Below are 24,793 nucleotides of genomic sequence, written 5' to 3' on the forward strand. Positions count from 1 at the left end.
CCAGCCAAAGCATATACACATAGTATAAGCTCTGGCTTGGATCTCTCGCGGTGCTGCAAAGAACTGACATGTCAATTTTCTGCGGCCGTAATTCGGTGAATATTTAGGTTTGTAGGTGGAAAATGTCCTAAGAAACACAAATAATATGTTGCCATTAAAAATGTCAACCTCTGGCTTTTTTCCTTATTCTGTCAATGTGAAAAGGAACCTTACTGATTATTAGCTACTGTGTATAATGCCTGCTTGTTTTTCTAAATTTTTAACATGAAAGAATCTTGAGTTTGAAGTGAATATGATTTGTCATTTCATATATTTTTTTTTTCTCTTTTGCATTGCAGTGTCGTCCATCGAAAGGCAGAAAGAGAGGAAACTGCTGGTGTGTGGATAAATATGGACAACCTCTTCCAGGATATGATGTGAATAATAAGGGTGATGCCAACTGCTATAACTTGGAAAGCAAATGAGTTAATTGATTGGACAATTGTTGTTGAAAAAGGGTTGATTTTAAAAAGCTATTAAAATGAATGGAAGAAATTTAGCAAAAAAGAATTACTTGACGTGAGGCTGCAAACTAAACTTTATATCAGGGTTCAATACTCTGTTGTGGACATCACAGCTGAAACCTGCCACTGAATCTTGCTGCTTTAGCTCTGAATTTCCATTTTATTCTGCACTATTGACCCTAAAAAGTGGGGTGAAAAAAGCACTTCACAATGGATTCAGGGAGTTCTTATTGACTATCAGACACTCAAGACCTGTGACCAATCCAGTATTGCAGCATTATTGGTTTTTGCAACAGATGCAGCAGTCTTTTTTTACATCTCCCGCATTAAGGGTTTTTTCGTCTCCTTGCAGCAGATCTTTTGGGAAATGTATCTGCACGGGTAACTTTTTTTTTTTTTTTTTAATTGAGGACTTCCTATTGTCTGTCTAAGTATAGTATGAATATTATTAGTCTGTATTTAATATATTTTTATATAAACGTTATTTAAACATAAATTATACATTTTTTGACCCTTTTGAAGCCTTTTTCTTTTGTAAAGTGGGATCTGACTGAACTATATAGTTCAAGTACCTGTCATTAAATAAAACTTTTGATTATGTCAGAGAAACACATGATTGGACTCAGTAGAACAAGTGAGGAGACTACTGTGCTGCTGCGCATTGCTCTTCCTGCTCTTTTTCTGTGACCTTCACATCTTGTTTTGTTTTATTCTAGTTTATGCAGAAGATTTTACACATCGTTATACAATGTCCATTGCATATTTTCTGTGGGGATACACCTCCAAAACTCTGCATGTCATGGAGTATATCCTGTTTCCTGTCTTACAGATAGTGTTTCAGTATCTTTAAATATATATTATATATACACACACACACACACTTTTGGGTACCATAGATTACAATTAGTATAGCAAGCTAATGGATCTGTATAAGGCAGAGCTTTAATACAGCTTTTCTGCATGAGCCTTTTTAGGCTGGTTAACCAACAGCCACAGTATTGTTAGGTTTAGACTTTCCATCGATCCACAGAAGCAAACTTGGGTCACCACAGGATACCTATTATACTTCAAATTCAGAAGAACCATGGGAGGTCTGAATACTGTGAGTATAATTTAGATGACAAAATTCTTCCATATTATGACTGTCTGGAACTTGTGTAAGAAAATAAAACAGCGCTCCATAGATCAGGTCAGATAGTAATGATAGGTAACTCTCAGAATCACATGTAGTAGGACAGCAGCCTCTCTCCAGGTAAATCCTTACAGGATCGTATACAAAATATTTTATTAAATACACTACCGTTCAAAAGTTTGGGGTCACCCAAACAATTTTGTGTTTTCCATGAAGTCACACTTTCACCACCATACGTAGTGAAATGAATAGAAAATAGAGTCAATACATTGACAAGGTTAGAAATAATGATTTGTATTTGAAATAACATTGTTTTTACATCAAACTTTGCTTTCGTCAAAGATTCCTCCTTTTGCAGCAATTACAGCATTGCACACCTTTGGCATTCTAGCTGTTAATCTGTTAGAATCTGGAGAAATTACACCCCATGCTTCTAGAAGCAGCTCCAACAAGTTGGATGGGCACTTCTGGCATACCATACGGTCAAGCTGCTCCCACAACAGCTCAATGGGGTTCAGATCTGGTGACTGCGCTGGCCACTCCATTACCGATAGAATACCAGCTGCCTGCTTCTGCTGTAAATAGTTCTTGCACAATTTGGAGGTGTGTTTAGGGTCATTGTCCTGTTGTAGGATGAATTGGCTCCAATCAAGCGCTGTCCACTGGGTATGGCATGGTGTTGCAAAATTGAGTGATAGCCTTCCTTATTCAGAATCCCTTTTACCCTGTACAAATCACATTGTACCATGAGAACACTGGAGTGATAGTTGCTGGAAATGGGCCTCTATACACCTATGTAGATATTGCGACAAAAAACAGACATTTGCAGCTAGAATAGTCATTTACCACATTAGCAATGTATAGAGTGTATTTCTTTAAAGTTAGGACTAGTTTAAAGTTATCTTCATTGAAAAGTACAGTGTTTCTTTCAAAAATAAGGACATTTCAATGTGACCCCAAACTTTTGAACGGTAGTGTATATATTAAAGAGACAGCGCGTTTCTAAACCGATCTGGTTTCGTGTCCACTTGAGAAAGAAACCAGACCAGTTTAGAAATGCGTTGTCGCTTTTTAATATATTTTTAATAAAATATTTTAATTGACCACTTTCGTTCCTTTCTTGGACCTGCGCCCCTGGACATCCCTTGGCGGAGAGGTGGTGTTTCTTGCATGGAACTTGTGTAAAACTAGGATTCCATTACATCAGTTTTTTGTCTTATAGTCTATTGCCTATTGTCAATGATATCTAATCATGGAAAATTAATTGGAAAAAACCTCTTGATCACTACATGACTGGTAAAGACTACCACCTTCTGCTGCACTTTAAAATTAGTTAGTTCCCCGTTAAATTAATGTATATATTCCTCTACATGGGAATCTATCAGCAGGTTAGACAAATCTAACCTGTTGATAGCTCCCTAGTGGACACGAGGCGCTGAGGATAATCTCAATGTGCTGCGCCACCATCCACCGCTCCCTAGAGCGGTATTTGCCAAGTTTGCTGTTCAACAGTGAAACCTTGGATTAGGAACATAATTTGTTCTAGGAATGTGCTTGTAACCCAAAACACTCACAAATTTTCCCATAAGAAGTAATTGAAATGCAGACTATTCATTCCACAACCCAAAAATGAGGCAGGTAAGGTGTTCTGTATCAATAAAGAACACTATCTGAAAAGAAGTAGTTAATCAGTCAACACTCCCTCCACACACAACTCCCCAGTAGGCTGCAAACCTGCTGGTGCTGGTATTAATGCCAGGTGCATGGAACAGCTAGCGTTGAAGGGAGTTAATTCAGGGATAAGAGAGAGAGCAGTGACGCAGATGGTACTGGAGGAGAGACAGAAGGCAATCAAACACCAGCATATTTGATTACAAGTAATCCAAGGTTTCACCGTACAAAGTTTTATAAACTTTAACACAACTTAGGTACTTTACTAATACTTGTGACAAGGAATTCATGTTATATTTTTACGGACACGTGTGGGGACTGGCTGATAAATTTTCTTGGAGTTATTACAATCACCAGGATAGTTGGATGTCACACAATGGTTCAACAAAGGGTATTTAGTGTGTGAATTTTTAATGGCTCTCGTGGTATACGGCTATAGAACGCCGGTCTATTCCCAGGCAGATGAGACCATAATAGAGCTTTTTGGTATAGCACATAATTCTACTGTTTACCAAAAATGGAATGAGGCCTACAAAGAAAAGAACAGTTAAATATGGTGGAGATGCAAACATTTTTTCAATACCAACTATGTTCATTTTATTTGCAAGAGATCATTTATAATGGGGGAATGGAAATTATGTATATTTTTATTTATTTATATTTTATTGTTTGTGTGTGGAATTATTTTTTTTTAACTTTTTTTTCCCATTAGGAGACAAGTCCATGTGATCACATATGTATAATACAGTACAGCCCATGATCTGTGATGTAATGCGTTATATATGAGCTGTCAAACTGACAGATGATATGATCAGGTTTCTGAGTGTAGGAACCTGATTCATTACTAAGCCAACAACCTAGAAGCATCAGCTGGCTTCTGTGTTGCCATTGCTACCTTAGAGCCAAGCGATCGCACAGTTCAGAGAAGTGACTGTGGGAGCCGATCTCCCTCCGTACATAGAAGGCTAAGAGGTTAAACACCTGTAGATAAATTTTAACATTGCTGTTGGGAGAAGGCACCCTTCATTATATGCTACTGCCCGTCAATGTCTTAAACGGCATCAATCGTAGCATCTGCAGTTATCCAATCTATTAAGATATAACAATCTTTTTCCCGTACAGTGAACAGCGTAAATGAAAAGAGGAAAAAACAGGTTAGCAGGATTTTTTTTGTCTCTATCAGAAAAATAAAAAGCAATCAAATCTCCCATCTACGCAAATATGATACTAATAAAACCTAAAGATTGTGGTGCAAAAAAAACAACTAAACTAAACAGCCCCATAGATGGAACAATAAAAGTGCTATAGCATTTGATATGTTTCACTTTATCCATTAATAATGTCTAGATGCTTTTACATATCCTAATGATTCTGAGATAGTTTTCTCGTGACATATTCTACTTTATATTACTGGTAAATTTGAGTGGATATTTATAGCGAATACTTATGAAAAATCATAACAATAATGTGAAAAAGTTTGAAAATTTGCCTGTAAGGAAAATAGTTATACCACATAAATTAGACAGTAAATAACATTGGAAATATGTCTACTTTATGTTGGCAGCATTTTTTAAACTTGCTTTGAATTTTTTTTAAACACTAGAAAGCTTAAAAGTTTAGCAACAATTTCCCAAATTTTTGCGAAAATTTCAAAATCAGATTTTGTTAGTGACCAGTTGAGGTTTCAAGTGAATTTAAGGGGATTGTATATAATAACCCCCCCCCCCCCCCCCCCAAAAAAAAAGCCCCATTTCAGAAACTGCACCCCGTAAACTGTTAAAAAAAACTTTTTGGGAATGATTTTGAACTCTAGTTGAGTCAAAGAAATAAAAGCTAAATGTGTAAGAAAATTGAAAATTTCAATTTTCTGTGCACAAATTATATTGTAATCCAATTTCTCTCATAATAGAAAACCTATTACCAGAGAAATGCACCACAAAATTTATTGCCCTGTTTCTGCAGTTTAGAGAAATACCCCACATGTGAACATAAAGTGCCAAGCGGGCGCTAGTAGAGCTTCCAAAGGGAAGGGGGGCTGTTTGGATTTTGGAAGCTGGATTTGGCCAGATTGGAGGACGGAGGCCCAGTGCTGCCAAAACAGTAGAAACTCCCCACAAGTGGCCCCATTATGGAAACTACACCCTTCAAGGAACGTAACAAGGGGTGTAGTGAGTATATGGACCCCACTGGTGGCAGGCACAATCTGCTAAGAAAATGAAAAATTATTTTATTTTTACCCAAAAGTTAGTCTAGCCTCGATTTTTCTTTATTTTCACAAGGAGTTAAAAAAGAAAAAAACCTGCTAGACATGTAGAGCAATTCCCCACGAGTACGGAAATACCCCACATGTGGACTTGAAATGCCAAGTGGGCGCTAGGAAAGCCTCCAAAGGGAAGGAGCGCCGTTTGGATTTTGGAAGCTGGATTTGGCCAGATTCCAGGACGGAGGCCATGTTGCCTTTACAAAGGCCCAGTGCTGCCAAAATAGTAGAAACCCCCCACAAGTGACCCCATTATGGAAACTACACCCCTCAAGCAACATAACAAGGGGTGTAGTGAGCATATGGACCCCACTGGTGGCAGGCACAATGTGGAACAATGGGTTGTAAAAATTAAAAAATGATTTTTTTCATTTTCACAGCACATTTTTCCACCTATGTGCCTTCCACCAGTGGGGTCCATATGCTTACTACACCCCTTGTTAGATTCCTTAAGGGATGTACTTTCTATAATGGGGTCACTTGTGGGTATTTTCCACAGTTTTGACAGCACAGGCGCTTTGTAAAGTCAACATGGTGTCCGTCCTCCATTCTCGCCAAATCCAGCTTCCAAAACGGTGCTCCTTCCCTTTGGAGGCTTTCCTTGCGCCCGCTTGGCACTTTAAGTCCACATGTGGGGTATTTTCATACTCGGCGGCAAATTCTCTACATGTTTAGTGGGTATTTTTTTTCTTCTAACCCCTTATTCTAGGCTAGACCACCATTTTAGTATTAAAAAAATTAAATTTTTTAGACTAAAAGGTTGGTCTAGCCTGGAATCTTTCATTATATCAAGGGGTTAAAAGTGGGGTGGAAGGGGAATGAGCAGAGCAATTTCCGCCAAAGGGGGAAATACCCCACAAGTGGACATACATTACTACGTGGACACAGGACAAGCCTCCAAAAGGACAGAGTGCCCTTTTGAGGCCGGAATGCCCTTTTGAGCCCTCATGCTACACGGACCTCACTGGTGACAAGTACATAGGTAGGGTTAAAAGAGAAAAATAAATTGCACGGAGTTGGCTGACAGTTGCAGACATTCTCAGGAAAATAAATAGAAAAATGCCCAAGCAAAAGGACACCATTACAGAAACTACACCACCCAAGGAGGTGTAGGGTGCATGAGCATTTCAAAAATTTACTTTCCTGGACTGAATGTGTTGCAGTGGTTGAAAGTTAGAAATGCCAATTTTCACACTGCTCAACTGTAAGGCCAGTATGACTCTTCACGACGGTATTTGATGCCGTCATGGAAAGTCTGCCCTCCACTAAAGGGCCAGTTCACTAAACACGGCATTATTCCGTGCCGTGGCGGACCTCTCCGCCGTGCTCAGTGTGCTGCTGTAAGTGAATCAGAGGGTGCTCGCTGGTCCGCTCCCTGTCCTCTCCACTCAAACTAGCGCACGCCCTCTCATTCACTTACAGCAGCACACTGAGCACAGTGGGATTTACGCCGTGTTTACTCATTGTGAACTGGCCCTAAGGGTGCGTTCACACCGAGCAAAATTGTTGGAATTCCACTGCGGAGGTCTCCACCATAGAATTCCACCTGCCCCAGTGTAAACCAGTGTGTCCATGGGAGGGCTTGCACGCCTCCACTCAAAGAACTGACATGCAAATTCTTTGAGCGGAGACGTGCGAGCCCTCCCATACACACACTGTTTGACACTGAGGCAAGTGGAGCTCCGCTTTGGAATTCCCCCGATTTTGCTCAGTGTGAACATGCCCTAATTATGCTGTGTATGTCCCTTCTAGAAATTTTTTTTTAAAATTTGGCTCTAAATGTAAGCCAGCAAATACAATGGGCCTTGGGAGCCAGAGTTAGCACCATGTTTTTTTGAGGTCTAAATTAGGAGATAGGCACGGCATTGGCTGACAGTTGAAACATAGAAGCTCAACTGTCAGGCCAGTATGACTTTCCACATCGGCATGTGATGCCGACATGGAAAGTCTGCCCTCCACTAATTATGCCGTGTATGGGTCTATTTACACAGAAATATTATCTGACAGATTATCTGCCAAAGATTTGAAGCCAAAGCCAGGAATGGATTTGAAAAGAGAAATCTCAGACTTTCCTTTATGACCTGATCTCTGTTTATAGTCTGTTTCCAAAGCTGGAAACAGACTATAAACAGAGATCAGGTCATAAAGGAAAGCCTGAGATTTCTCCTCTTTCAAATCCATTCCTGGCTTTGGCTTCAAATCTATGGCAGATAATCTTTCAGTGTAAATGGACCCTATGTCCCCTATATAAAAAAAATAAATAAAAATAAACCCTACATGTGGCCAGTAGAGATAAGCAAACTGTTCGGACTTCTGGTCCGATGGCATCGGCGCTCTCTCGTCATGCCTGTGATCCCGGCCGCATAGTTGCACTCCCAGGAAAATGCGGCCAGGATATTCCAGGGAATCCATGTTGAATTCCCTGGAATATCCTGCCCGCATATTCGCGGGAGCGCAACTATGCAGCCGGGATCACAGGCATGACAAGAGAGCGACCAAAATCAGACGGTCCGCTCATCTCTAGTGGCCAGTGACCCGAATTGGAAAGGACAAATTAGGGAATTTTGAAGATTGGGAATTAATACTCCATAGATGTATGGTACGTCTTGAAGCATTCCTTCATGCAGAGACCTGGTTTATCAGGACAGGTATCACACTGATAACACGTGTCCTTTCTAAACCCTCTTTTGTAGCACACACAACACTTTTTCTGCTTTTGCCCTTCTTGCCAGTGTGAGGGACTTCGCCAGGAAAGTGCTGCCCTGGCACGATACGGGGACCTCCAGTTGCAGCTGCAGAAGTACTAGGCCCTCCTCCTTCTCCTCCACAAAAAATCAGGGTCTTGACAACTGCCTCCTGAAACTGGAGGTATTTCCCAGGGCGGCCGGCACAACGGTAAAGTACAAAAGCAATGTACATTGCCGTTTGGACCATGTGCACGGCTAACTTTTTGTACCAGATGTTTGTTTTTCGCAGAGCACTATATGGCTTGAGGACTTCATCTGAAAGATCAACTCCTCCCATATACCGATTGTAGTCCAAAATACAATCGGGTTTCAGTGCTACTGCGGTGATACCGCGGACAGGGACAGGGGTCGTGCCAGGACTATGGATAGTAGTCAAAATAAGGACATCGTGTTTGTTCTTATATTTGACTAATAATTCGCTACAATGGGCCTTGAAGACACCCCGTCGCAGTACTTCTGCCACAGGGTGACTCGGGAGGCCTCTCCGGTTTTTCCTCACAGTGCCGCAAGCTACAGTAGCTCGGGCTCTGAGGGATTTGAAAAGAGGGAGACTGGTATAAAAGTTATCCACGTAGAGATGGTAACCTTTATCCAGTAGTGGGAACATCAGTTCCCACACAAGCTTCCCACTAACTCCCAGAGTGGGGGGACATTCTGGAGGTTGGATTTGGGTATTCCTCTCTTCATAAACTCTAAATCTGTGAGTGTACCCTGAGGTACTCTCACAGAGTTTGTAGAGTTTGTTGCCGTACCTTGCCCTCTTACTTGGCAGGTACTGGCGAAATTGGACTCTCCCCTTGAAGCTGACAAGGGATTTGTCAATGTAGATATATTTCCCTGGGATATATACCTCCGAAAATGTGGCCGTGAGAAGATCAATGATCGGCCTAATTTTGTATAGGTGGTCGTAAGAGGGATCATCCCGGGGGGGCACCTTGCATTATCGTTGTAATGCAGGAATTTAAGGATGGCCTCAAAGCAATGCCTTGTCATGGCCATCCGGTGTATTGGAGTGTTATATAAAATATCCACACTCCATTGCTGCCTAATTCAGAGTTTTTTTAACTAGCCCCATGTGCAGCAGAAGACCCCAAAACGTGGTCATTTCTGCTGCATCAACTGGGGTCCAGCTGTGGGATCCCTTAAAAAAAGAGGAGACGGGGTTCTGAGCCAGAAACTGCTGGGCGTACAAATTAGTTTGCACGACCATCAGACTTATCAGTTCTTCACTGAAAAAGAGTTTAAAAAAGTCTATTTCATTGAAGCCTGAGGGGTCAAATTGGATTCCCGATTGTCCCACAAAATCGGGAATCTGTGGCTCAAAATTGGGGGCTGGGGTCCAGATGGGCTCACTTGTATGGGGGGCTGGGGTGGAGATGGGGTCACTGGGGTAGAGATCGGGGGAGGCTGCCCGAGGCGTTCGCCTTGGTCGCCTTCGGGGCCTTGGGGTCTCATCATCGCTAAATGATGAACAGGAGGAGGAAGTCGAAACAAGGAAAGTAGGATCTTCCTCTTCTCTCTCACTGCCTGTTTCGGTGTCAGAGGCAATAAGAGCATATACCTCTTCAGCCAAAAAAAGACGATAGGCCATTTTTTTTTAAAGATTTAGATATGGGGGATTATGTAAATCGGTAAACTTTATTTATGTGTAGTGTGTGTTTTTTACACTTAACTTTTCAGATGAAAAAAAAAATGTGCCCACTTGTTGCTGATCAGTGATTAGTCAATGATCAGAACAAGAGAGACAGGGGGATGGCAGAGGGGTGGGCAGGTGTGGGGGTGGGTGGCAGAGGAACGGTCTGAGTGGGCAAAGACTCAGGGGGGAGAGGCTGGCACAGGGGTGGGAAAGTGAGGTGGGCAGGTGAGGGGGCGGTGCGGAGGAATGGTCTGAGGGGGGGCAAAGAGAGGCAGGGGGACCGCTAGCAGCACAGAGGATGCTGCTAGCAGGATCTCCCTGCACACACTATGCCACCGACAGACGCAACAGCACGGGCGGCATGGAGCGGCGCAGGGGGAATCACAAAAAAAGGGAATTTTTTTTTTATTGTTTACAAAAAAAAAACCTGTGCCCACTTGTTGCTGATCAGTGATGAGTCACTAATCAGAACAAGAGAGACAGGAGCAGCAGTAGAATTACTGTTGCTGCTGCACAGTCAGAAATTTCAGAGGATCAGCCAGGCAGCACACAGAGGTTACTGCTGGCTGATCACTCTGCACTATGCCACCAACGAGGCTGGCACAGATGGGGGGGAGCACAAAAACAATGGGAGGGCACAGGGAAGAAGAGGAAGATGACGGGGGGGGAGAAGAGGAGGATGACGGGGGGGGGGAAGAGGAGGGTGACAGGGGGGGGAAAGAGGAGGATGACAGGGGGGGGAAAGAGAAGGATGACGGGGGGGAAGAGAGGAGGATGACAGGGGGGAAGAGAGGAGGATGACAGGGGGGGGAAGAGAGGAGGATGACGGGGGGAAGGGGGGGAAAGGCTGATGGAGGATGAAGGGGGGAGGATGTCACAGGGGGAGAGATGGCACAGGGGGGGCAGATGGCACAAAGGTTGGGGCAGATGGCAAAGGGGTGGGGGCAGATGGCACAGGGGTGGGGGCAGATGGCACAAAGGTTGGGGCAGATGGCACAAGGGAGGAGGTGGGGGCGGATGGCACAAGGGAGGGGGCGGAGGTGGATCACAAGCAGGGGGAGTGGTAGCAGCACAGAGTGTGCTGCTAACACGATCTCCATGCTGAGGGCATCAGGCAGCAACGGGGCACACGAGACTCACGTATACCCTCTCTGCTCGCCGATCCTGATGAAAAGGAGGGTGAGCAGGGAGGGATCAATGTTTTAGATTGCCCACCTTGCCCGTGATTGGACAGTTACCGGCAAACGGCCAATCCGGGCGATCGGGGGGCGGGGGTCACGTGGGACACGGACCCAGGCACAACCGTGATTGGTGCTGTCTCCGACAGCACCAATCACGATTTATCAACGTCATATCGGCCCACAATGCACCAGAACCGCTGTGATTGGCTGCCCTTAATTTGCCAGCCAATCACAGCGATCGTGATGGCGTGGGGACGCGATTCTGTGGCTGTAGGTAAGCAAAAGATAGCTGCTGAAATAATCAGCAGCCATCTTTACTTTATTTGGTCGCATTAACCCCTGCAGCCGCGGAATGCTCTGGGCGTACAGTTACGCGCTAGGTCGTCTGGGGACAGACTTCCGTAGCGTAACTATACGCCCAGGGTCGTCTAAGGGTTAAAGAGGTTATCCAACTAAAATCTTTTTCTTTCAAATCACAAAGTTATATAGATTTGTAATTTACTTCTATTAAAAAGTCTCCAGTCTTCCCATACTTATTAGCTGCTGTATGTCCTGCAGGAAATGTTATTTTATTTTCAGTCTGACAGTGCTCTCTGCTGACATCTCTGGCCGAGACAGGAACTCTCCAGAGAAGGAGAGGCTTTCTATGGGAAACCATAGACAACCCCTTTAAGTGTAAGAAGCTTGTTGATGGTTATAGGAAGTTATTCATCTCAGTTATTTTTTTCAAAGGGTGTGCAACCAAGTAATAGTTTGAAGATGCCAACAATTTCGTATCATATTTTTTGAGATTTGTGCGAAATGATACTTTTTTTCTACTTTACTTGACACATAAAGGAAATAAACATGTGTATAAAAAGTGTAATTGCAATAATTCTCTGGGAGAAATACTTTATTTTTTGAAAAAAAAATTCAGGGGGGCCAATGCTTACGGCCATGACGGTATATGGTAAAATCCACCATCCTGTACACAAACAAGAAACTGCTATCTTGTAATGAAATCATAATTAAACCAGCTTAAGGGGTGCAATAATCATGATATCAGGCAGGCAGTACATAGACAACCTAAAGCCATGCCACTACTCAAAATTAGAGCTTTACCTTACAGAAGCATACTCCAAAGCATTTGTAAAGATTACTGGTCTGCTTGACAAGTCTAAAGAGCCAAATTTCAGGGGCACTAACAATTCCTAATTCATGCTCATTCATTATTTACATGGAGTAATCCAAATCTTGTGCAGTTTTTCAAAAGTTTTGCTGGTTTAACAATCCAAACTGTTTACATTTTCCACCACTGGGGAAAGTTAACAATTGCTGTTAACTTCTGGTTGTTAGGTTTAATCCATTTTTAGTACCAGAAACATTGAGACAGAACACAAGAAGTGGGCTGGGGGCATCATCCAAGGTCTCGGTTTCTACTGTCTCTGCTATCAGCCATATTATTGCTGCCTCTGTTATCATCCACAGGATTGCTGTTCTGCTCCATTAAACATGCCTCTACCTCCTCTCATAGATCTACAGGCTGTCTGTGTGAGTTTTCTGGAATGTTATACGTCATCTGCTAGATAACATTTGCCTTGGTGATCAGTTATTATCTGCCTATTTCGGTGTACTGATTTGATCTTGTAGGCTTCTCAGCATTTACAAGTATGAGGCTTGTTCATGTAGGCTTACTATGTATTTCTATTGGTATAGTCATAACATTATAGTAAGACAGATTATAAAGCTTGTGGTTTTTTAGTTTAGAAAAAAGATGATCTGATCACAATGTACAAATATATGAATGGACAGGACAAACATCTTTCTAGTGATCTTAAGATCTGTAACCATGACAAGGGGGCTTCCTCTACGTCCAGAGAAAAGATTTCACCATCAGCACAGACACAAATTCTTTACTATAAGAGCAGTGAGACTATGGAACTGTCTTTTTCATGATATTGTCATGTCTGACTTGATAAAAAAGTTCAAGGGAGGCCTGGATGCTTTTTCTGAAAATGGCACTAGTCTTCATGTGATAGGATGTTTATTCAGGGATTATTCTATATGCCATTTTGGAGTTGGGAAGGAATTTTTCTCACAGTAATGGGGCAATTGGCATCTGCCTCATGAGGGTTTTTGCCTTCTGTCAGAGGGCTGTGTGGTCTCATGACAGCATTGGGGAAGGGGGGGGGGTGTTCAGCATGGACCAATCAGGAGGTGAGTATCACAGAGCTGTATAGGAGGACAGTGACAGAAACTTCTCTATACAGCAGTGTGAATGGCTGAGTGTGAGTGCAGGCACATTATAGCAGGTATGGAGAGGATGGAAAACACAAGGGCTGACAGACTGCAGGCAGCATGAAGGAATCAACAGGACAGATGTAAGCACAGTATGGCAGCACTCTCTGTCCATGGAGAGAGGGGTTACAGCTATGAAGAGATTACCCCTGCAGTCCTGTCCCCTGATGCAAGCCCCAGCCTGAAGTGGATCTGCTATGATTTGGAAGGTGAGTGAGAGTTCCTGGCTACAGTGCAATAGACCACGCTAAACAGACCCTGCCCCTCCCCCGCTACCCTTCCTATGCAGTAGGGGAGCTCCTAAACCAAAACAATGCTCTTAAACCAAGTGTGTATATATATAGCTTTTATACAAAGCATAAAATACAAATAACCATGTATAGGGGGACAGGCATTCAGAAGGCGTCTGGCAGACTCTTGATTTGTAGTACTGTCAATATCCAGAATGGACACACACTCTTCTCTAAAAAGAAATGAAAAAAGCTGAGCAGCAGAAGAAGGGAAAAGTACAGGAAGTACAAATAATGCACTTGCAAAGAGTGGTCCAACCATTGTACATAATCCTAAAAAAAATGAAGCTCAGAGCTGTTTTTCAATTTAAAGTCTTCCGGGGTGGGGGAGGGGGGGTGGTCAGGCAAAAAATGTATTTCAGTCTGTGGGTGGGGGGACCACAATAAAAAAGGTATATTTACCTGTCCCGATGCCTGCGCAGTGCGTGTCCTGCTCCTGGACCAAGTTGACAGCCTAAACGCCTTCCCCTGCTGCTGTGATATTACCCTTTAAAACAAGACCAGCTGTGATCCTGCCAAAGATTGTACAGTAGCTGTTAATTAACTTGACTTCAAGGGTCTGTCTCAGGCCAGCCTAAAATTAGCACAATATCCTATATTGAAGCTAACCTTATACACATATATCACCCAGAAATTGAGACATACCTACATCCAAAAAATATAACATTCTATATTACGCTGATCACTAAATGCTGAAAACTTAAATGTAAAATAAATAACCCATTTTACAAAATTCAGGTAAATATTCTACAATAATCAGCCCAAAATATAGTAAAATCATAAAATCAACATATACACCTGTGACAAGTTAAAGGAGAACTCCAGATAAGAATTTTTTTTTTCTATTAAAAGTACATTAAAAGTTATATAGATGTGTCTATACAATGTATTACCATACCTGTACGGTTCTGCCACACTGGTAGCTGATAAAAATCAAGAAAGTGAAGAAAAATGGCCTCTCTGCCAATTCACATTGTCTCCTGCTCCTTCTGCTATCCCCCCTTAAGAGACAAATATTCCATGCCTCTGTCTCACATTGTGTGTTTTTGCTGAGGACAGGCTGATGATGCAGACAGGGGGCAGGGCATGATCTCACAGGAGGCTTGGCTGGATCCCCCAATCCCCTAAGTGATCTGACTGGCCAGAAGCAGGTGCAGCACTAATTTTACTGATTGTAATGGGTGGGGGACTGTGATGATCAGCTGAGGGAAAGCATTGCATTCTGGGAACTGCTCAACCAGGAAGGACAGAAACACAATACAAAACAAAAAAAAAAACTAATGGATTTTTGGTAGTTTCAAAACTGGGATAGACAGGTAAGTAATGCTTTATGCTTCTACAGAAGTTTAATTTTTTTTAACCTGTACCCGGAGTTCCCCTTTAAAAACAGGGTGGAGGGACCAAAATATATCAGATAATGCACTAACCAAAATTGTAATAGTTCATGGTATCACTAAAGTAGAATAACATGATCATCTAATCACTTTAATATTCCTAAAAAATAAATTGCACAACTCCAAAAAGGCCTATGTAAAGTACAAGTGATGCCACAAAATGCTTGAGAGCAACTGGTGGCTAAACAAGAAGAATCTGGATAGCTATGTCTTTGCAATGAGGCTCACCAGAAGAACTGTTTGTTAAAATAATGGTACAAGAAATACCTGAAAATATAAAATACGATATTTTTCCAAAGATACAAAGACAGCCAATTAAACGAAGCCAAGAGTTACATGAAACAAAAATCCACTATAATTTTTTCAAGAACAGTTGTTTAGGGATTTTGGAGACAGGGTCTTACCACAAAGAAGGTATATGATCGACGAACAGTTGAATCACCTGTTGTTCCCACATTGTATTTGCTGGCCAAGGTATGGAAAAATATTGTGGACCTTCTGGGCACATCTGTTGTTCAGGATATGGATGGTTATGTGAGGGTATGTAAAGGTTTTCTATATGAGGGATTTAGGTGAAGTCCTATGCCAGCTTAGAGCTGGCGTAGGTTTCACTATGATTCCCCCCCCCCCCCCGGAAAAATGATAAATGCGGCGCACGCTGAGGCCACACACCCCTGTAACGCCTGCTCTCCACCCCACTGGCGCAGTAGGTGCAGATCGGCTCAATGCAAATAAAATATTCGCAAATAGACCATCTCACCCCTAGGTGTCTCACTGTTCTTATGTACTCAGCATTACTCAAGGGTTAACAGGGTTATAAAGGGTTAACACTATACTTGTGCTTTGTTAAGTTTGACACATCTGGAATGACTATCTTTCGTTCAAGTCAGATCGTTCCATCAACTAAAGGTTCGTCTGCAGTGGAGCAAATGGCAGCTACAGGCAAAGTACTCAATTGATATTGTCTGTGGTCGCTCTGTCATCTCGGGAAATCTTCTGTGTAGCTAGCTATATCCGGTTGTCCAAATCCAGGGCCTGTGCTACCAGAACTGTCTCTCTCCATGATCTCTCTACGGGTATCTCTTCTATCAAGTATTCTTCAGTCAAGTCACCCTGACATTGTTCTGCTACTTCTTAAGCAAGATCCCCTTGGTAGCCCCCTAACCTTCTAACAAGCCCAATACAAGCCTAAACTAACAACCTACAACTCAAGCAGTATATACAAAGTCTAGATATCTATGTAGCTCAACATCCAGCTCAAGTGAGCTATGTTGTCCACTGTGTGAAAGAGTATTATTTCTTTGGACACTAAACCTTATTGCTAAGTGTGTGTAGATAGATAGATAGATAGATAGATAGATAGATAGATAGATAGATAGATGATAGATAATAGATAGATAGATAGATAGATAGATAGATAGATAGATAGATGATAGATAGATAGATAGATGATAGATAATAGATAGATAGATAGATAGATAGATAGATAGATAGATGATAGATAGATAGATAGATAGATAGATAGATAGATAGATAGATAGATAGATAGATAGATAGATAGATAGATAGATAGATTTGCACTGAATTTTCACCTGTCTGGGTACATTTACCTGCTCTGCCTCAAAGTCAAGTATCTGGAGGTGGGCATACCACTGCTGGCCACTGTGACAAGTGCCTGGTCGGTACACCAAAAAATTAGACCCTGGCAAACACCTAGGTTACTGGGTCACTGCAGTACTACATACACATATCAGTCACTAGCAAGGATCAACAGCCATTTTATTTTTTTGCTAGAGGGCAACAATTGGATATGCACTTCATTGACATTCATTGACAATTTGACTTTATCAGAATTCTTTTTTTGTTCAGGGACAGGTACTTTATTTAAATGAGGGTGGTGGCCATAGGGGCAACCTGTGTCCCATCTTCTAAATGTATTTTGGGGCTTCTGGTAGAAAAAGCATGTTGTAACATATGATGCATCTGAACATGGACAGGTATTCATCCGGTTTACTTTATTGATAACATTTTGGGGGAGATTTATCAAACTGGTGTAAATTAGAAGTGTCTTAGTTGCTCTTAGCAACCAATCAGATTCCACCTTTCATTCCTCACAGATTTTTTGAAAAATAAAGGGGGAATCTGGTTGGTTGATAGGGGCAACTAACACAATCCTACTTTATACCAGTTTGATAAATCTCCCCCTTTGTTTTTAAGGCAAGGCCATAGAGAAACCCTGGAAGAATATGTGTAACGTCAAACTATCTTGTTATAATAAAAAATATATACAGTGGTACCTTGGTTTAAGAGTAACTTGGTTTAAGATCATTTTGGTTTAAGAGCTCACAGTTTTTCAAAATTGTGACTTGGTTTAAGAGCATTCCTTTGGTTTAAGAGCTCCCTGTACTGAGTGGGAGCGCGAGTGGGGGAGGGGCATGATCTGCATAGCGGGATCTACAGCCCTGTACTCTAACCCAGGAAGTCTCCCTCACCTTCCAAATCATAGCAGATCTACTTCAGGCTGGAGCTTGCATCAGGGGACAGGACTGTGGAAATAATCTCTTCATAGCTGAATCCCTTCTCTCCCCGAATAGAGAGCGCTGCATGTATGTGCCCACATCTGCCCTGCTCATTCCTTCATACTCCCTGCAGTCTCTGTCAGCCCTTGTGTTTCCCATCCTCTCCATTACTGTACAGTAACGTATAATATGACACATCCAACTGTTTCTGATTGTTTTATCTGTTTTACATGTAAGGCTGCATTCCCGCATTCCTGACGGATCACGGACGTGGAATGCATGTACCGGAGTCCCCCTGTGCCCGGACAGCATCTGTAATTAGATGCTGGGAGCGGGGGAGACTGTATTCATAAGCGCCATGCTGTCCGGGCGCAGGGGGACTCCGGTACATGCATTCCACGTCCGTGATCCGTTAGGATCATGGAATGTGGGAATGCAGCCTTATTCAGAATAATAAATCATTATTTTTGGGGTGTGGAACTAATTATCTGCATTTCTATGATTTCTTATGGGAAAATGTGCTTTGGTTTTGGTTTGGATTTGGATTACAAGCGCCATCCCGGAACAAATTATGCTCGTAATCCAAGGCACCACTGTACTGACTTTCTTGACTTGCGTCTCTTTACAGATAAAGATGATTTGCTCTGTGGTGTGCTGACAGAGCTGTAAGGCTCAGTAAGCTTGTGGTACCTGATGCACCTAGACGGTGAGACCATTGCCTTTTTTCTGTGTTACCTGAAGCAGGGGCGTGACTAGAAATGGCTGGGCCCCATAGCAAACTTTTGATTGGGCCCCCTTGACTGACCACTAAACCGTTAAGTGTAGTCATAACTACATAACTGCAAGCTCTAGTCAGGAGTGCTTGCAGTTAAAGGGACATTTTCAAAACCCAGAAGGCCAGCTCAGCCACCGGATGCTGCAAATGATGATGGCTCAGGGGGCCCAGTGTATTGCAGGGGCAGGTCATGGGGCCCCCTGATGTGGCGGGCCCCATAGCCGCTGCTATGGCTGCTATAGTGGTAGTTACGCCCCTGACCTGAAGAAATTTTTCTTGAAGTCATTTTTTATGTTAACGGAAAAGCTATTTGCTGTTTTCATACATTTTTCTGTTCATTTAGGCCAGTGCTTCCCAACCTTTTCCACCTAGGGGCACACCTTGGAAAAAAAAAATTTCCTTGGGGCACCCCTACTAAATAATGTTCTACAAAATAAGAAAACCGTCATACAGTGACTCACAGATGACGTCTTCTTTGATCTGAGGAGTCACTTTCCCTTTTCCTCTCCATCCGCCATGATGATTTCTTCCAGCTACTTTTCATCTCTTCAGAACCTGCAAGACAAACAATTTAGGCTCCGCACATTTCTAGCAACTTCCTTTCCTTTCTCCCTCCTGTCGGCTCCCAAAGAAACTGCGCTGTTTGGTGTTATGTGCAGTAAAGCGAGTAGGAATGTGAGAGGCCCCCTGTATGTAGGATCCCCCGCTGTGCCCCCATGAGCTAATAATGCCCCCAGAGATGCCCCATGAGCTAATAATGCCCCCAGAGGTGCTCCCATGAACTAATAATGCCCCCAGAGTTGCCCCCAGATTTGCCCCCATGAACTAATAATGCCCCCAGAGGTGCCCCCATATACTAATAATGCCTCAGGGGTGGCCTCCATATACTAATAATGCCCCCAGAGGTGCCCCCATATACTAATAATGTCCCCAGAGGTGCCCCCATATACTAATAATGCCCCCAGAGGTGCCCCCAATGAACTAATAATGCCCCCTGCTCTGCCCCTTAAAAAAAAAAAACATCATACTCACCTAATCGGTGTTGTGTGGCTGCGAGCAGCAGCTCTCCTCCTCCTCTTCGGGCTCCATCTTGCGAGCCGCAGAGACGGGACCTCCGGCAGGCGTGATGACGTCACATCATCACGCCTGCCGGAGAGGTCACGTCCCGGCCTCCCATAGGCTGCTGGCATGAAGTGCCAGCGGCCTATGGGAGTGAATATAGGAGCAGGACGCTGACACTTCCTGCTCCTATATTCTGCTTACTTTGATGTTCCGCCCGCTCACAGTGCGGGCGGAACATCAAAGTGATCCGTGCATCCCGAGAAGCTGCGAGGCCGCAGCTTCTCGGGATACTTAAAGAGACAGCGCACATTTCCCACCGGGATCCCGCGGCACCCCTGGCGGGTTCTCCCGGCACACCAGTGTGCTGCGGCACCCCGGTTGGGAAACTCTGATTTAGGCTATGTTCACCCATGATTTAGCCCACATTTTTATGGGGGTCACCACCAGACTCTGCAGCTTTTGCTTGAGGCCCTCCTTTATGTGTTATGAAGGATGTTTAAGATTCCTTCTTTTCTTTCAATTATTGGCAGCCGTTGAACTTGGTGCATTGGCTTGATGAGTCTATGGGTCCATCTTTCAACATTTTAAAAAGATGGGTCTGACCATGTCACACACAGATTGACAGTTACCAGTGAGTGTAGTTTGAGTTCCACCATGTCTAAGACATATACTCCAAAGAAGAATCCGAAGCACTCGTTTTTCATATGCAAAAATTGTTCATAAGTTTATTTACAGCGTGCAAAAAGGTAAAGCCAGGAAAATAACAATACTTTCTTTAGAAAGACAATTTTTTTTTTTAGGGTATAAACCCACACACCGTATAAGCAGCGTATTTACTGCTGCGATACGCAGCAAATACGCAGCAAACACGCAGCAAATACGCAGCAAAAACGCAGCAGATTATATCTAAACAACTGAACACAGCATCAAATCTGTACCAACAAATCTGCTGCGTATTTGCTGCGTATTTGTTGCGTATCTGCTGTGTATACGGTGTGTGGGTTTGTACCCTTATAGCGACTGTGGACGTTTCAATCCTATCCAGGATCTTTCTCAACGTCGCTGGGGTATAGTCTGCAGGGGTGCGCTCCTGGCGCTATCCTATGGCGTGTCAAGCGCTGTGTCAATCACGTCCGTAATTAGCACCGATTATTCCTGTTGTGCACCCCTATCTCTTCTAAAATAAGACATATACTCAACTTGAGTAATGAGCATTCAAGCATTTTAGTACTTGCTCATCTCTATTTTTCACCCTTGGTGGATCTAAACACTAGCACTTTAGGATCTGCATCATCACTAGCACTTTAGGATCTGCATCATCACTAGTTTACCTTATCTTGGCAGCTAATAATGGTTCTGATGTAATATATATGAATATACCTGCATAAATGTTCTCTATTTACTTTCAGTGGCATTATTTTTGCACTTGCACTTTATATTGGCCTTTTTTTGAGTTGTGCAATTAGTGCAATAATAGTAGGATTAATATAGAGGTACGACTTTAGATTGATCAGGTTATTCTGCTTTAGTGATACCATGAATTGTTATTTTTTTATTGGTGCAACCTCACCAATCTTAATCCTCCTGTTTCTGTTTCACTATAATCCCAGGAGTGGAGAAACAGGGACTTCTGTCAATGTTACCCAGACCCTTCCCTCAAATCAATGAGACAGCATACTTGCCTTTGTACCCTTTTTTTGTTTTCTAGGGGAGCAGCAAAACAATAGCAGTAGCTCATTCAATCCCTCTTTTGCTCTCTCTGGGTTCTATTGACTGTGACATTTACCAGCATCTAGACTGCAGTGTCCAAAAAAGTTGCATCAAACACTCCTATCATACACTAACATCAATGTTGTTTATACATATTATCCTTTCCTTATCCTGTCTGTCTGAAAGCTATTCATTTTCAAGCCTACTATACAACAGTCTACACAAAAAACACAACAATCTAATTTAACATATATATTACATAGTGGGTATAAAGTAACAGTACATTATTATATAATTATACAATATTATACAGTGTATCATATAAAACAGATGGTAGTATACAAATGTTCAAAAAAAGTTAACATTTTTTAGGCAGTGCTACCACACCAGACACCTTTACTTCTAGAGACTTCTACACTAATGATTATGAAATGAAATAAAAAAGGAGACAAAGAAGAAATGACCGCTACATTGAATGATTTAGCTTATATACTTACAAATATGCCAATAGCTACCTAAATTCAAAGGAAATTATATATATTTCAGACATTTTCTATGACAAGATTGTGTTTGGCTGCTTCTTCAATGTTGTTAAGTTGCTGTATTACCCACTTGTCTACTTTTTCTTTCTAGAAAAAGGAAACAGTTAAAATGAGATCTCAAAAACAAATCAGAAAACTCAAAAAAAAAAAAAAAAGCCTTCTCTTTGAAGAGATGGAACAATGTCTCTTTTGAGACTACCAATAGTAAAACAAATTTTCAAGCAAAACTTTTTTTGTTTTATATATATATATATATATATATATATATATATATATATATATATATGGCAATACCAGACAAACAGACATCATTATGGATATGGATTTTACTTTAATATCATAAAGTAGCCTAATGACCAAAAAAGATCAGTATCCTGGTCTTCCAACCCATTGGTTTGTTTAACATGCTGTAATGCAGGATGCACGTACACATCAGACTACTTTCATATACAGCATATCTACAGGCAGTTGGTGCATCTACTCCACTAGCTGCACTTGACGTCAACTAAATGCACTATATTTAGAAACAAACCATTTCCCCTAAGGTAATGGGCATAAAAAATATTTGTTTAATGCCAAAATAACATGCAATGATCCACAGTAAATGAAATGTAGTATATGGTGTTACTGTACTCCTCAAAACAAGAAGTTGTTTTTAACCCTTATGCAAGTCCAACTTTTATCACAATGTGCTGATTAATATATATATATATATATATATATATATATATATATATATATATATATATATATATATATATGTCTTTAGGTACTCAGTGCTCCATATTTTTCTAAATAGTATACTGTACATATAAAGGTAATCAAATTGTGGCGGCTGGCAATGTACAGATCTATCCTACCAATAACTTTACTCTTGGTTCAACATTTCCCAAGATAAGTGGCTTGAGTTATAATTAAAACATGATTTCCCAATACTGTGATGGAAGTTGTTTATAAAAGTCTACATGTGGCTTCTAAGTGGTTTTGATGTATTTTTCGGAATCTTGAGGGTTTTTGTCCTGGGATATTAGAGCCATTCAATAAATTTGTGGGTGTAGGGGCGGACACATCTGTGCAACCTTTTGTTGTCCAAGGCCTACACTGTAACGTTGTACTACTCCCAAATGGGTATTGCCAAACAATACCTTTATGGCCTGTGGACAGTTCATGGCAGAAATGTCTAACAGGAAGGTGTTCCACTTTTTTTATGTTTCCTAGAGATGTGCAAATTGCTTAAAATTTTAGGTCAGACTTGAATCGTTTTACCAGTTTAGGCTATGTTTACACTGCGTATATTTTCGTAAAACTACGGCCATTGTTACCAATTGCAATTAATAAGAATATATATGTTACATTATCATCTATGAAATCCGGGCCGGAGTGTATACACATAGTATACACTACGGCCGGGATTCCTAGCGGCTGAGCGAGAAACTGACATGCCAGTTTTCTACGGTCGCTATTCATTGAATAGCGGCTGCAGAAAACCCTTTCAGTGCACACTATGGAGCAAGAGGCTCTGGCTGCACACTCCACAGTGTGCAGTGGGGAGTTCTGATGTGGGCGCGCACAGATGCGCCCGCATCAGAACTCTGCGGTGCTAAAGATCATCCGGCCGGGATATTCTTTTCTGAGACTGGCCGTTCCGTGACCCGGCCAGCTAACGGAATGGTCGGTCTCTTACAGTGTATGAACATGGCCTTAATTTAAAATGAAGAGGCAGATTCATATTAAGTAGTACCACAATTGCCCATAAAATACATTTGTAAAACCCTGAACTGTAGTCAACCCCTTTCAAGCTTCATGTTGTCATGACAGCATAAGTAATGTCAGATTTTTAAAAATGTTTTTTTTAAACTAAAAACACTGTTTGGAAAGTATGCCTTTTTGAGGAGTTAATGCCTGCCTGTGTTTATACACATACTGGGTCTTGGAATAAGAAATGTTTTTTTTTTAAGTGTCCCAAATATTTTCCATTTTGGAAAGGTAGCTAAAATCATAACAGCAGAAGTACAGTATAGAACACGATTAACAAGTCAGGAGATGTATGGCTGTATAGGGCCAATAGTGGCGGCAGACGTGGCACATTATTAGCACCAAAGATTTTTTTTTTTTAATTCTTTATTTAATTTTCGATTATAAAACAATAACAAGAAATAGCACTAACATGATTCCATACAAAAAAACAAGATGATAGGGGAGGGAGTCAAGATGCAATGACAATCATACATTCATTTTAGCATAATCAAACTCCCAATCCCCCCCCCCCCCCGTTTCTTAATATATATCTCCTTAACCCTTCATACACCGACCCATCCTACCCACCCTGAGAGAGGAGAGCACGAAAGGGAAAAAAAAAAAAATTAAATAGATCCTTATTACCACTTTCTCCATTTCTTAGCAAACTTTGCAATTCCTTCTTTTTTGGTTTGGAACCACACCTACTCATAAAGCTTAATAGTATGTACATAATTTAGCCATTCAATTTTAGAGGGGGCCTCAGGAGAAAACCAATGGTTTAAAATTTTCAGACGTGCATAAAACAGGAGCTTAATTATCAGATATCGGTTCTCCTTTATTGTTGTTGTGTCGCCCAAGATAGCTACAGAAGGGTTTCTAGGGGTTAGACAGTTAAGTTTTATGTCTATTTCGTCGAAAATTTCACACCAGTATTTATATATCGGGGTGCATAACCAAAACATATGAATTAAATCAGCTTCGTTAGAGCCGCATCTAGGACAGGTAGATTTGTCCCTAATCCCCATTTTGAACAACTGCATGGGAGAATAATAACCCAAATGAATAATGCAAAACTGGATTAATTTATGAGCTTCATTGAGGGAAACTTTATCCATGTTCCCCAAAATACATTCCCACTGCTGTGCTTCTAACTGGCCCATCATTTTACCCCATCTGGATAAGCTCACACCACTCTTCACCAGAGTTCGTATATTGATCAAAATTTTATACACAAACGACACCCTTTTCTTATTCATATCAAAATCTAACAGTGCTTGAAACAACGGTGAAGAAACAACCAAAAATAACTTATCATTAAGGGATTTCTCCCTAGCATGCAATAGTTGATTATAAA

General features: G+C 41.7%; 2 protein-coding genes across 2 annotated transcripts in view; one reads left to right on the forward strand and one right to left on the reverse strand.

The window, feature by feature from the left end:
* IGFBP3 (insulin like growth factor binding protein 3) overlaps nt 1-1,019 on the forward strand; it is a 30,963-nt gene extending 29,944 nt beyond the window's left edge. Inside the window, exon 5 of the mRNA XM_069958546.1 lies at nt 339-1,019. Coding sequence (XP_069814647.1) covers nt 339-464 — 126 coding nt within the window. The 3' untranslated portion in view covers nt 465-1,019. The remainder of the gene's footprint in view (nt 1-338) is intronic.
* A 19,500-nt stretch (nt 1,020-20,519) lies between these two features.
* The window catches only part of LOC138784186 (uncharacterized), a 65,696-nt gene continuing 61,422 nt past the window's right edge, over nt 20,520-24,793 (reverse strand). Inside the window, exon 4 of the mRNA XM_069959697.1 lies at nt 20,520-21,786. Within this exon, the coding sequence (XP_069815798.1) occupies nt 21,700-21,786 (87 nt within the window). The 3' untranslated portion in view covers nt 20,520-21,699. The remainder of the gene's footprint in view (nt 21,787-24,793) is intronic.

Source organism: Dendropsophus ebraccatus, chromosome 2 (assembly GCF_027789765.1).
Source record: "Dendropsophus ebraccatus isolate aDenEbr1 chromosome 2, aDenEbr1.pat, whole genome shotgun sequence".
Classification (NCBI taxonomy): domain Eukaryota; kingdom Metazoa; phylum Chordata; class Amphibia; order Anura; family Hylidae; genus Dendropsophus; species Dendropsophus ebraccatus.